Genomic DNA, 14,691 nt, shown 5'->3' with positions numbered 1-14,691 from the left:
CTGCTATAATTACTGTTTTTTTTTATATTAACTGTTGTTAATTATTATGGTTTGTATTTTTACATCCTCATCCAGTCTGTTCTCCTATAAAAGCTTCTAGAAGTCGTTCAACGCATAATTTACTGTGAAGAAACTGATTGGCTCAAATCATTTGTGATGAAAACGTCTGGCTAAACGGTCACACATAACATAAACTATTCCTCCAATATCCATATTTCATATACCGGCATGAGATTACTGTGAAAGACACTGAGATTGCATTATCATGTAATAACCTACCATAATTTCTGTTTATTACAGCAAAGTATATTATCCCCAATTCCACATTCAATTTATCCGGCAGGTCAGACGTAACAACTATATGATACATATATATATATATTAGTTTGTTTGTTTATTCATCAATCATATGCAATATGGCACCACTAATGTGCAATTAGGATCCAGATTACTACAACCTCCAGACTACACAAAATGGCTGCCTTTGAACAGGCGAACACTATTCTTTTGTTTTGTTCATGACTAGCACATGAGGTCATGTTACGAGGTTGAATCGAAACATACATGACTGGGTAGATGTGTTATTCCAAAACTGGCGAAACATGCACTCACTGGCCATGACATCTCAGAAGCTTAACCCCATTTATAACCACGGACAAAAATGGTGAATGAGTCAGCGTTTTCTTTTCTTAACTGAGTCAAATCAGAATGCTTTATCTTAGCTCTTCTTGCTATATCTTGCTGTCTCTTTCTGTGCTGTTGACTTCATCTCTGTCACTGTACTCTAGTAATATCTGCCTTTGAGATCACTTTCTATCACCGCTCTCTGTAATAGCAGACTGTATGAAAAATGCTAACGTGTAGCAACACATGTTTTGATAAGTAATACCGAGGTGAATGCTTACAAGTAGCTCTCCGTTCTCCGAGGGGTTTAGATGTCGGCGCGTATTTGCGAGACGTTACCAAAATGTCCGACTACGTGCGACTACATCTCTTGCATTTTGCACATAATGGTGACATGTATTGGGACTGCGGACTACCATGTAAAAGTATTTATGGGGGAAAAAGACAGGGGAAAAAAACGAGTTGAAAGGCCTGTAGCTTCTACTGACCAAACTGTTTGGTAGGCAGCCCACCTTTTAGTGTGTGAATGGACGCTGACAGACAGGGTATACGTTGCGAGTTTTGTCATGGAGCCAGACTGTATTTATTATTGGGCAGATGAAGTGTGTTGGTTATGTGAGAGCTCCTTTAATGAACGGTATACCAGGGATCATTCAGAGTGTAAAAATGTTTTAATCTACAAAAAAAAAAAACGATTTATCATATCATCTATACAGAAACATCAAAGTATACAGAAAGTTACATATATGTAAATAGGTCTATTACCAAGATATCTTTGTAAAGATACAAAGAGAGGAAAAATGTCATTACAGGATTGATGTTGTGGGACATTCACCTGCCATAATGTAAACTGAGGATGGGCTGAGAACAGACTGAAAACTTTGTCCTTGCATTTTTGCACTATAGGGGAAAAATCCAAGTCTCTTTAATGGAAGATTTTCCCCCTTTTTCGCTGGTATCACTGTTTTATTGAGGTTAACATGAGAGCTGGGTTGTGCAGTGGAGAGCGCTATCGCCTCACAGCAAGAAGGGCCTGGGTTTGATTCCTGGCCGGGTGGCCAGGGTCCTTTCTGCGTGGAGTTTGCATGTTCTCCCCGTGTCTTCGTGGGTTTCTTTCAGGAGCTGTAGTTTCCTCCCACAGTCCAAAGACATTTAAGTCAGGCAAATTGGAGATACTAAGTTGCCCGTAGGTGTGAATGTGTTTGTCAGCCCTGTGATGGACTGGTGAGCTGTCCAGGGTGTTTCCCTGCCTTTTGAACAGTGAGTGAAAGCTATGTTTAGCTTCTTAGCATAACAGTACACGTCGTCAAAGTTCTGATCTTGTTATTAGTTCTGAACATGTCAAACCTGTATTGAGAGATAGCCACATTAGAAAATCTGTGGGATTTTTTCGCCTCCCTTAGGAGGAGACATTGTTAATAGAGCAAAACTCAAAGTTCTCAGCCCGTTTTCAGTAACACTGCTGTCCTCCTAACGAAGCATTGCCATTACTGATGTAACACAGATAAGGAGTCTGTATGTCTGCTGCGGTTTCTAATCAGTATTTTTTACTTCTACACTTTGGTCTGAATTAAATGTCATGTGGAATAGACAAAAAAAGAAAAAAAGAAAGATATTTAAACACTGTGCTTAAAAGCAGCCAACAAACACTCAGAAAAGATGTCAGTTTTTTTGCCCACTGTATTGCTAAACATACTGAAGAGTTGCACCAACATGCGATGGTTAGCAACTCCAAACGTTACTAACTGCAGAGGAAATTGAGTACATTAGCCGAGGCCCTTACATCATGAATAACTGATCTGGAGATCTTGCGTGGTGTATTCTGCAGAAAATTGATCAATAGGAAATATGCGTTGCCTGTTTGGAAGGGAACTCAGTTATTCTGTTTGTATTTATGTTTTTGTTTTGAGTTTTTCTTCTTTTTTTGTATACTGTAGGTTGTGTAAGCTGCATATTAGGAAGTTGAAATGGTACAAACATATTGTGGGTTTTTTTGTTTTTTTTTTAGGGCATGAAATGACTAACTGGACAAAACTAGTTCAAACTCACAAAGCCAACATTGAACAGGGTAGCCAGTCTGTGATGGATAAAGCCTGCAAAACTCCCAACTCCCGTAAATATCATACAGCAAAGGTGCTCCGTTTCTCCTCACACCAAACTTAGAGAAAAAAAAATTATGGTGTCTGTGAATTACAGTAGAAATTTGTTGATTTTGATTGGATACATGAATTATCAGTTGAACCACAAAGTGATTAAGCTAACAAGAAATTAACAGATATTTCCATTTAGTACAAAAAAAAAAAGTGTGTATAGGAGGCCACTGATTTTTCTGAGACTTAATCCCCTCACGCACCACCAGTATAATACTCTCTGTCTGAGAAGGTGAATATTGAAGATCTGGGCTGTGTTCCAATACATGTAAAAGCTTGCTTTTCCTTGTACACTTTCCTGTTTAGTTGCACAACAAAATATGCTAAACGATAAGATCAAAACAAAATAGTAGCAACACATGCAATGATTTAGCGAGATCCGAAGCAACTCATACTTCTTTATCCCAGACCGGATTGCTTCACACTAGCAATCAGTACGGACACAGGTTCTCAAAACCATATCCGGAGATCCAGAGGTTTTTTTTTTGTTTGTTTTTAACCATCATTCTTTAGCCAGTCAGAAGATCACAGCATTTTGCTGTTGTGAAAACCTATATAACTCTCTGGACTTAGTTGACCAGCATTGGGGAACCTCGCATATTAGGAAGTGAGATGAGGAAAAGAGGCTGTTAAGGTGGATTGGAACAAGGCCACTGTAGCACCCATTCCCTGTGAATAAAGCTCCCTTGGCAACCCTGCATTATGACCTCATCCGTTGTGACCACTGACTGGTTCCCCTTTCTGCAGACCGAGCCTATTCTCTCTTGCAGGTTTATCCCATGCATTGTCCAGTATATTAATGATGATAAATACAGATGATATCAATGATCATATTATTAAAATGAATCTGTGTTCTGTACTTGACAAATGATATAAAATAAACATTTACACCATATGTTCTCAGAGATCATCTTTAGATGGTGTCTTTTTTTTTGTGTGTGTTCTACATACATATATACACACACACACACACACACAAACAAGCACATGCGCTTAACATAATGTCTCTTCATTTGGACTACTTTTGACTGTCTTAACCTTTAACATACCACTTCCATAATCATAAATGTATGTTTTATTTCTTATTACATGCACCTAACGCCTCCTTTTAATATCACTCTTCCTTCACCTCCCCTGTGCCCTGGCTTTGGTGTTTTCAAATCCTCCCCCCCGGGAGCTTTCTCATGACGTTAGCTGCCTTACAGTTCTCCCACTAGCTCAGTTTACAGTATGTGACACAAATGAGAGAGCGTAGGCCCTGTTAACTCGTAAAACTTCCCTATGTAGCAGCATTACCAGGTTCGTAACTGCAACCACCTTCGGTCCTATTCTACATGCTCCATATGGGTTGGACGCACCTGGAGACTATAATCCCCAACATTTCAGAGAGTTTGACTTTGTACTGTATCGGTGTTTCGGCTGCGTCTGGTTTTTCGAAGACTAGCTACGGCCAGTGTTTTGAGTCTCACCTTTTTTTTTTTTTTCACACTTGCTCCAAGTTCAACACCTTTTTTTTTTTTTTTTTCTTGAGTGTCATCACTTTTCCACTGTCCATCTCCCACCATTTGACGTAAAGAATTTGTCGTTTGACACCCTCTACAAGATGAATCCATCATGGCTGAAGTGTCAACAATTCATAACTCTTATGAGTTTGAGGAGAAAACTTATATGCTATACACATAGGCCTACTCATAACGAACTCAAATGAGACTTCTAAGCAGACAGACAATTTCTTTTGTTTAAAAAATAGATAAACCTTTGAGTCAGTTGTAGGAAAACTTCTTCTGACCACCGCACATAGTCCTCAGGGAAAGGCGGCAAATGGATCAATCAGTCAGGCTTAAGCGTAGTCTCTGTTAGGTATATTTAAAAAAGGAGAAGAAGAAGAAAATCCCTTGCGTCGTATCATATCCTACTTGACGTTATACTTTTAATTCATATACTTACTTTTGACAAAATATTTGAACAGTTTGCATAAAATACCTAATACATATTTGTGAAAATGATTCGAGTAATTTCTCGACACTATCCAGATTGCTGGCGCAGTATTTTTCCTTTAAGCGGCGTGGAAGGCTGCAGTAACGGTAAGTCTCGCATATCTTGTCAGTAGGCTGTCTGCGGTCAAAGCTAGTGGCTGATTTTGAACATGCATGTTTCCTCGTCAGTTTCACTTCGTCGACATCACTTCACCAAACGTTTACAGATTAATGGCTTCAGAGACGTAGCTAGGGTCAAAACTTTAGCTTATTGAAATAGTATCAAGCACTCTCCGCGTTAAATAACTCATAGTTAAGAGCACAACAGCTTTCACGCAAAGTTCAGTTTTCGAAGAGTGAGTTTGTATTTTGGCCTCCAGATGACTGAGATTCAAACCTATGGGGCATGAGTGATAATTGATTTCATCTGGTAAGTGCCAAGTTTTAAAACTTCGTTTATGTAAATTAATATATGCAGATCCAAAAACATGCTACCTAAAAAAATTAATCAACCACATTTTCTCCGAAAACTGAATCAAAATTATAGGCTATAAAAACTGTGAAGTCACAGTTCTGTCGGTGGCTGACTTCAAACGGAAACGCCAGTAGCCTACTTTGGGAAGACATACTCTCAGTCCGCTGCATATGAGTTAATTTAATCAGATCTATTAATATTCTTTTATATTTATATTTGAAACACACTCTCTGCCATATAAGGACAATTAAAACCACGCGAGATGAATGATGATTTTTTTTTTTTTTTATTGGATGGGATTTATGTGCAATTCTTAGCTCGAATGTATTAACCAAAATTACTCCCTACTGTCATAACCTAAAATCTAAATGATGTACACTAATTATTTTCATGTGCACTTGAGACAATGAAGAGAAACTTTATTCTTTCAATGACCCTCTGCCACAGGCATTTGCAACTGACAGGACCAAAATTTTGCCTCAATATTTTGACATTAAGAAAATCTATGCATCTTTAGGGACAGGTGTGAGGCAAAGGGCAACATAATAAGACCCTGTTAATAGAAAATTGTTGAATTATGTGTTCTGTTGTTAAACACTTATAAATGACCAAACACATTAGCAGTTTTTAAGAGACCCATGTAAACATTAAATTAAAGTAGATAAACATACAGTGCAAACCACATTGAGAAAAGAATGATATTATATTATTGATTTGATATATATGATATATATTATTCAATATATACTGTTTTGTTTTTATCACATATTTAGATACTTAGTTTGTAAGATTTGCTCATTCCCCTGATATTTTGTCACAAATTAGTAATAGTTTTCATAATAATTGCTCTATATAATGAAATGTTTTATCTAAGGAATTTCAGCTAAGAGTAAAATGCACTGCTTTGTCGTCTTATTTTAAAGTATTCTGAAAAAAAGGACAGCGATAAATCTGAAAAGGTGGGTGTGTAATTAAATTTACAGGAGAGCAGTAATCTTTTCTAAAATTTCATCTTTATTAAAAAAAAAAAAAAAAAAAAAAAGAGGAAGTTTTCTTAGAGAATTTTTTTCGGTACATGACAAGAATGCACGGTTAATAGGCCTATACATGGTCACCCCAAAGCTGAGATTATCGCTTAATTTTAAATCAGTGTACAACGGTTGAGATTTTAAATCAATGCTACCTCCCAGTGGCCGTTTTAAACAAAACAGATACAAATCACGACCAGTAATGGTTAGTGTTTGATAAGTGGTCTTATATACTTTAAAACCATTTGAGGTCTGCAATCATGAAGAATATTTCTATTTTCCCCAATTAAAGCCTGAGGTTACAACTCTTTAAAAGTATTTCTTGATTAAGAACAGACTTCCTGAATTTGGTTGTTATCATTTCGATTTGTTCTCATTGTTCGCCTGCTACATGTTTAATCCCAGAGACCTTCCTGCCTGTTTTTCCACTGGCCTTGATCCACTATGCCCCGCTCTTTCCTGGTGAAGAAGAGCAAGAGATGGGGAACGCGTTCCCCGCGGCCCGCCGAGGACTCACCCTACCTGGGATCAACGGAGTGGTTTGTCCCCATTAAACCAATACCACTTCCAGATGAACCAGAGACGAAGACGCAGCCCAGTTCTCCACCATCACAGCAAACATGCGCCCAGCAGTACCCTGGCAGCCCCTGGGGCACAAGTAAGCATTGAGCACTCTCTGAGTGGAGATCCAAATCCAACTGGATTGGATAGGATTAGAACGCAAGGATCTTTACCCGGACTACTCATACCTATCCTTATTTTTTATTTTTTTTAAAGATCAGAGTTCTCTTTTTCTGTCTTTTCTTTTCTGGATCTTTCCTCCTTTTCTCCTCGTCTTCATCACCATTCAAAAAGCGGAGAGAGCAGAACGGCCAAGAGTTGGCGCCATTTTGTTTCCACCTGTTATCTCATGTTGAGATTACTGGTCATGTGACCCAGGAAAGACGAGGAATTAATGCATTTAGGAAACGTGTTTGTGGCATGACTCTAATTTTTATGTCAAAAATGATCAGTAAAGATTATAACCTTCATCTTCATATTTCATCTTGTTTTAAACTTTTTTGCTTCCTTTGTACAAACCCAAACCTTCACAAAATATACGCGGCCTTAGGACAGCTTTCTAAAATGTGTCTCCGTATGTAGGTGGAATGTCTCTAATTAAATCGCAGTGAATGTTCCGTGCAGGTATATTGTAAGTCATTTGTAACACTTTGTGGCAACACAGGGAGTTGCAATACATGTAACTGCACTGTCACTGTGTAAGTTGATAGATATTCCAGACACCTAATATAAACTAACACTGAGAGTTCTGGAGGGCAGCTCTGGATTCTCATCAACATTCTAGGATACAGCTCTAGAAAAGCAGTTCTAATTAACATTCTAGAATGCAGCTCTTTACCTATTGTACAAAATCCCTTGCTGCCATTAAAGGGGACACTGTCTCTTGAAGATTACTCTGCTAACATTGTGCGTGTGTAGAGTTCATTTTCTTTAGCGCACACTTAGAAATTGTATGTATGACACTGTTGGTTTGAGCACACGGTCTGCGTTTTTGCATAAACTTTATTTCTATTTTGCTGTGCGCTGCTGACACTGAACCACACACATACGCACGCACACTGACTCACACACTCACAAATAAATTGTCATCGACCGAAGAATTAGGCTAACGGGTGTACAGCTAGCAGCTTTACATCCCATAATTCCCTACACCTATTCTCTCTGCCTTTCTGTCCTCAGACTCAGCCGTTCCTGATGACGGCCTTCCTGTGTTTCCAGCGCTCTGGTCCTCATATTATCCGAGTAGCAGCCCAGAGTGTGCACAGACTGAACTGGGCAGTCTCATTAAGACATGCCTGCAGAGCACCAACCTAGACACAGACATTCACTGTTCTCAGATCAGTCCAAACAGGCACAGCTCCGTCAAGCACTGCCCCCTCTGTGGAAAGGTAAGACGCTCACAGATAAGCAGCTGTGTTTCAAGGTGACAGTTTGGTATGTCGCTCCACTACAAAATGGAAAGGGCTTTTTTGAATAAAATTCTGTGCATTTCTTCTTAAGCGTTGTATTGTATTAAATGTATACCACACGCATCAGATTAATATTAGCAATTTAACTAAAAAGAAAAAAAAAAAAATCAACACAGAGCTATGTCAAGATCTTTCAGTCCATTCTTGGTTGCCTGAGATTTCTGTTATCATACAGGACCACCTGAATCTGTTGATTTTGGTTTTAATGATGAGTTTATCGACTGATTAAGGAATGAAACATATCAGTTCAGATTACTTAGCCTTGGAGTTATCATCATCATCATCATCATCATCACCATACTGCATGTTATCTATAGAAAGCCTGTAATAACTAAAGTTGTATTTGAGTAAACCGCCTTATGTTCTTACTTACCTAGTTTTGATGCTACATTGTCTTTGGAGAAGCCCTTTAGTGTTGGACTGGTTTGTGGCGCGCCTGTTGAGTTGGACGGGCTGGGTTCCGTAACCGTTTTCTGTCGGGCAACCTTTCAGATTTTCTCCTCCGTCACTGGGCTGGAATCTCACGTGTACAGAGCTCACGGCAGCAGACACAGACCCCCTCTGACGTACCGCAAAAACGGTGAACATGGGGCACAACCCAGAGTCAAGGTAATGGGCACAAGACCGTATATAAATACACAAGACTTTCTATATATATATATATGTATATGTATATGTATATGTATGTATGTATATAAATAAGTAAATATAAACTCTAGTACTGTTCACACTGACGTGTGTATCACTGGGGCTGAGCTGAATGAAGAATAAAATGATATATTTTTATCATAACGCAATGTTCCAGTTAAACCAAGTGCTAACCTTAATGTGTGTTAAGCAAAATGTTGTTCCCGTTGAGATGTGCTACCACTGTGGTTAAGCCAGAATGTAAACGATGGGACTACTAAAGACTTGGGGTGTTTTCGATTTTCTTCTACGGCGTGTGCAAAGCGCGGTTAGCGCAAGGGTTTTGACGAAGTTTATATGGAAAAATGTTGTCGATCCCACTGAAGTACATCACTGTTAGATATGCAGCATGGAGCATTGTAAGGAACATAACTAAATAAGTAATATAATCATTAATAACTAAATATAATGAAAATAACTCAAAATATATGGCCCCGCTTTGGTCAAGATAATGACGTTTATTCTATGAAGCCACATCTGCTGGGTCATATGTCTTCAGGAGCATCTACCCGTGTGTGTGTGTGTGTGTGTGTGTGTGTGTGTTTAAAAAGAATGTCTGAGTGTTGTGGATCTTGAGCACTGGTTTGTTTGGAAAGGGGTGAAGTTTACTGTATGTGTATATATTATGGTCTTGCATTTGACTTGTGTATTGTACGCATATTGTCTGTGCATGTCTGATGCTACAGTCATACGTAAGTACAGGTGTACACATACGGTATATGTTTTTAATTTGCGTGTTCTGAAAATGTATTTGAATGTGAGGTATATATTACTACATATTCTATGCCGTGATTTGTAGGTCTAAGTACAAATAATTATACTAGGTATGTCAAACGAGTTTTTGCAAAATGTGTGAGGTACATATTTATGCTGTGTTTCAGGCGTGCGTGTGTGTGTGTGTGTATGTAAAGTAAACATATTTGACAGTTGGTGTGTTTCAGGAGCGTGTATTTGAGCGTAAGGTAAATATATTTAATGTCGCGTGTGTTTCAGGAGCATGTATTTGAGCATAAGGTAAATATATTTAATGTCGCGTGTGTTTCAGGAGCGTGTATTTGAGCGTAAGGTAAATATATTTAATGTCGTGTGTGTTTCAGGAGCGTGTATTTGAGCGTAAGGTAAATATATTTAATGTCGCGTGTGTTTCAGGAGCGTGTATTTGAGTGCAAGGTCTGTGGGAAGCTTTTTAAACGCTCCTCCACGCTGTCCACTCACCTGCTGATCCACTCCGACACACGGCCGTACCCCTGTCAGTACTGCGGCAAGAGGTTCCATCAGAAATCAGACATGAAGAAGCACACGTTCATTCACACAGGTCAGTGAGAGCATGGGCGACCAGAAAAATGCAAACAAACACACAAAAGGACCGGATATGACATTTTGGTACAATACCAGTCACACCTCACCTTACAGGTCACGTCTGACAAGTAAATTAAGATCACCGATTATGTAACCGTATTATTATTATTATTATTATTATTTAGCGTGAGGGGTTGGGATGACGTGGGTTCTAACGCTCAGCTCCACGTGCGTCTGTGTCCCCCCCCCCCCCCCCCCAGGAGAGAAGCCGCACGTGTGCGCGGTGTGCGGGAAAGCCTTCAGCCAGAGCTCCAACCTGATCACGCACAGCCGAAAACACAACGGCCACCGGCCCTTCAGCTGCCCCTGCTGCCACTTCAGCTTCCACCGCAAGGTCGACCTGAGACGTCACCAGGAGCAGCAGTGCCCCGGCCGGCGCTGCGCCTCCGAGAACTGAGGGGGGGGGTGTGTGTGTGTGTGTGTGTGTGTGTGTGTGTGTGTGTGTGTGCGTGTGCGCACATCGTTTCAAAACAACTCAAGATTCTCCCGCTCTTTACAGAACCCCCCTTTTTTTTTTTTTTAATGCAGTTATTATTTACCAAATAACATACACAAAAAAATTCAGAATACTCCTATTTTCTACAGAAACTTTTTTTTTTCCTCCCCAGTTTAGTTCCCAAGGTGTGATGTCATTTAAATCTTTGAAATATCAGTGTATATAATGTATATGTGCTAATGTATTTTACAACAATGAAAGCCGTGTGTTTCTCCATTTTTCCAGACTCAGACTAATCTGACGTTACTATATCCAGAAGCACAAAAAAAAAAAAACTCCAAACACAACATTTACATGTGTATTTAGAGAGATGATGTACTTCAGTTTATTAGAAAACACAGAGCACACAAAGTCATACTCCCCCTTCTTCATTGCCTTTATTGTCGTATGAAATCAGGAACCAGTGATTCAATGTGAATCAATCGTTTTAGTCTCTACATAGCAACTCTAAACGTTCTGCAAGAGTTTCAGATCAGTCGTCTTTGATACCTGGAGCTGGGAGAAAAAAAAAAAACGGGAAACTGTATTAGAAAATACAGATCATTTTAGCATTAGCAAGAGTCTAATGAAAAACGTCGGCACTTCCTGACCTGCAGCACAGACAGGACAATAACCCAACGGGCACCAGCACAGACGTGACTCTTTCAACTGCAATTTTTAGTTTCCATGTGCAGTAATAACGACTAGAGGTCTAAAAACGTTCGAATCAGACACCTTCTGAACGACGTGTGAACACTGACCAACTCAGAACACTTTTTTTTTTTTTTAAACTCACTGTGAAAGCAGCCATCCACACATTGGCCGTCTGAGGGCAGGCAAACCTCAGTCGAACACATGAAATAGATCTTAGAGAGAGAGAAAGAGAAGCAGACCAAAAAAGCAATGCTTTGCAAATGTAAATGGTGCGTAACACTTCATCCCATTAAAACTAGACTCAAGTCAAACCATAAATATCAGCTGAAAAATCTCTCCAAACACCCTGGAGACTCCTCCTCCCCCTCCCCCAAAAGGGGACTCACCTCATCGTCAGGCCGTTTGTGACCCCCATCCTTCAGGAACTGAAAGGTGGAGACGGTGAATCTCTTCACATGTTTAGACAAGGCAGATGGAGGAGGGGCGGGTGGGTCATGACTCGGGACGGGGTCAAGAGGGTTCGGACAACTATGAGAGGGGCACAAGGTTAGGAACTGGCAGTGATTGTGTGTGTGTGTGTGTGTGTGTGTGTGTGTATGTGTGAGAGAGAGAGAGAGATGCAAGGCCACCACTAGGCCTCTAAGAGAAGTACATGTGACCAGTTATTCCAGCAGTGACATTCTACAAGTCTCCAAATTGGTGAAAACAGATCAAATAAATTAAAAAAAAAGAAAAGAAAATACAATAATTTGAAATGTAACTAATTCATGCTTCAGGAGGATTACCATCACAGCGGTAAACTAAAACGAGCTCACACGCTCTGAACTCTGCCACTAAATCTCCATAAAGGAAAACAGCCGTTGGACGGTATCAGCTTAGCGCCAGGTGACCAGCTCACCCGTCGTAGATGACGACCCAGGCGGACTGGGCTGAACGGGGGTATGCTACGCAGTAGTGTACCAACAGCTTCACGCTCAAATCAGGTGGGTTCAGCAGACGCACCTCCAGGTAGAGGGGCTTCCCCAGCAATACATGCAGGGGCTGGTGATACTGTGGATGGTAATCCGTGTAATGTTTGTCTGGAAGTTAGACGTTTTTTAAAAAAAAATCACAGTCACTTTATATTTTGGACATTTTGTCATAATCTTGTTAAAAATGTAAAATTTTAATATAAATTATAAAAACGGCTTCTGGTCTCATACAGAGATGTGTGTTGGCTGTTGCAAAGACTTTTGTAAAACATGATCTATGAAAATGTGTCACTTCAGACCAAGTTGATCATTCAAGCAGGAGGTGTGTCTGATTCCTGGATACCTTTAGCAATCCTGAGCTGGACTCCAAACACTCCCTGGGCCTGAATGGATGGGCCCAAAGAGGGGCTTTTGACCATGAAACCGGCACTGACAACAGAACCAGGGAGGTATCGACACTCGACCACTAACCTGACAGAAACGCAGAAACAGCATTTGACCACTGCAAACATTAACACACAGCGAGAACAATGACCAATAGCCAATCAGCCAATGGGATCTTAGCAACTGAGTCATAACATTTACTGCTCCCCTGCCTTTAACTTTATCACGTTAACTTTCTCTTAAGTTTATCACCCCAAAGTACCAGGAAGGTTCCTCCACAACTGCCATTATATATGTGTGTGTGTGTGTGTGTGTGTGTGTGCACGGGTGTGTACCTTACTGGTGAATCTCTGGTAATGGTTCCATAGTTTAAGGTGATTGACTTGACCCTGTTCAGAATCTCCACCATATAGATAACAGTCTTACCCACTTCCTGCTCAGAGAAAATATTTATGAGAAATACATACATAGTAAAATAAAATGTTATTCTACACACACACACACACACACACACACACACACACACACACACACACACGTGATACTCAATGTTCTGATGAAGCTTCCACTCTGCAAAAGTCTGGCTGCCTATTTTTTTGCTCTTCCTTTTCTTATTTAAAAGTAGTAAGAGAAGAAACAGGATGAATGTTTTTGTGTGTAGTTTAGTTTTTACACTTTGGAAGATTAGAATATAAAAGTATAACAGGACTGTGTTGCTGCAACGCTTAAAGACGACAGACGGACATCGTGAAGCGCCGCTGGAAGCACCGTTAAGGAACGGGCAATTTGGCATCCACACTGCACTCACATATCTGTGGGTTCCACATTCATTCAGTGGGATCTTGAAGAGGGCAAGGTTAGAGACGACTTTTTGAGGAGTGCAGGACTTGTTACCCCCGGCAGTGAGGTGGGCAAGGGAAAGGGGAGGGTCGGTGAGGGAGGCAGAAACAGAGAAGACAAAATGGTGGTCCGCCGTACACTCTGAGCACAAGAGAAACAGGTGGAATAGAAGTAAATATTCCCAATGTCATTTTTTTTTTCCCCAGTGAGCTGCAAAACTGCATTACAAATGGGCTCTCTTAACAGTCCAAACTGTGTGCAAAAGGGAATGTAGTAACAGGGTTTTTTTGTTTTGTTTTTTTTTTTTAAAAAAAAAGGTCCTACTTAGTCTCCACACTAATGAGTGGGGTGGGGGCATTAAACAAGACACACATTAAGCTTGACAGAAATCAGCGGAAGCTTGAATTCCTGCTGTGACTGGTTACTTCGCCAAGAATCTCTGACAGTTCCCACCTTCTTCTAACACGGGTGGATGGTATGGATGCAACTCACCGTCCATAGGGTAGTAGCAGGTGCTGGTTTCTGGGCAGAAACAGCAGCCCAGAGAGAGGCACTGCACGGCAGAGGCGTGGCCAGAGCCGCAGGGTAGACGGTGCGCCCTGGGAAGGTCACACCCGGCTGCAAAGGAACAATACGAACACGCAGTCAGGAAAGTCAGGGCCTTCCCCCCGCCCCAAAACAGGGTGTGTGAATTTTCACCTGCCTCCATCTCGTCTCTTTCCTCTAAACACGGCGCATTTTTAGCCCCTGCGAATCGCAGACTTGCCGCTGCACTGACAATGAGAGTAAAATGGATGGAGATCGAGTGGAAACACGTGAGGGGTCAGTTTTGACTTTGTCTCGATGGGCTGGCGTATTCACATTGTGTGTGCATGTGTGTGTGATTCAAGAGCCAACTCTGACACAAGGGAATGCCACTGTAGTTTTGGTTAGTGTACCTTGAACAGCGGGGACGGGGCAGAACAACTGGGCCGCAGCCGTCTTACCATCCAGAGTCTGATACTTCAGCATAACCGTGTATCGGTCGTCCTGTTTAAC

The 14,691-nt window shown here is 40.7% G+C and overlaps 1 protein-coding gene across 1 annotated transcript; it reads left to right on the top strand.

The window, feature by feature from the left end:
• The first annotated feature begins 6,697 nt into the window (after positions 1-6,697).
• On the top strand, positions 6,698-10,726 carry LOC115815965 (zinc finger protein Gfi-1b-like). The gene is made up of 5 exons (XM_030778936.1): positions 6,698-6,911; positions 7,994-8,202; positions 8,776-8,892; positions 10,120-10,285; positions 10,530-10,726. The coding sequence occupies exons 1-5, from the start codon at positions 6,698-6,700 to the stop codon at positions 10,724-10,726; spliced, it is 903 nt and encodes a 300-aa protein (XP_030634796.1).
• The last annotated feature ends 3,965 nt before the right edge of the window (positions 10,727-14,691 follow it).

Source organism: Chanos chanos, chromosome 7 (assembly GCF_902362185.1).
Source record: "Chanos chanos chromosome 7, fChaCha1.1, whole genome shotgun sequence".
NCBI classification, from domain to species: domain Eukaryota; kingdom Metazoa; phylum Chordata; class Actinopteri; order Gonorynchiformes; family Chanidae; genus Chanos; species Chanos chanos.
The sequence above is the reverse complement of the archived record's forward strand: the minus strand, read 5'-3'. Positions and strand labels throughout refer to the sequence as shown.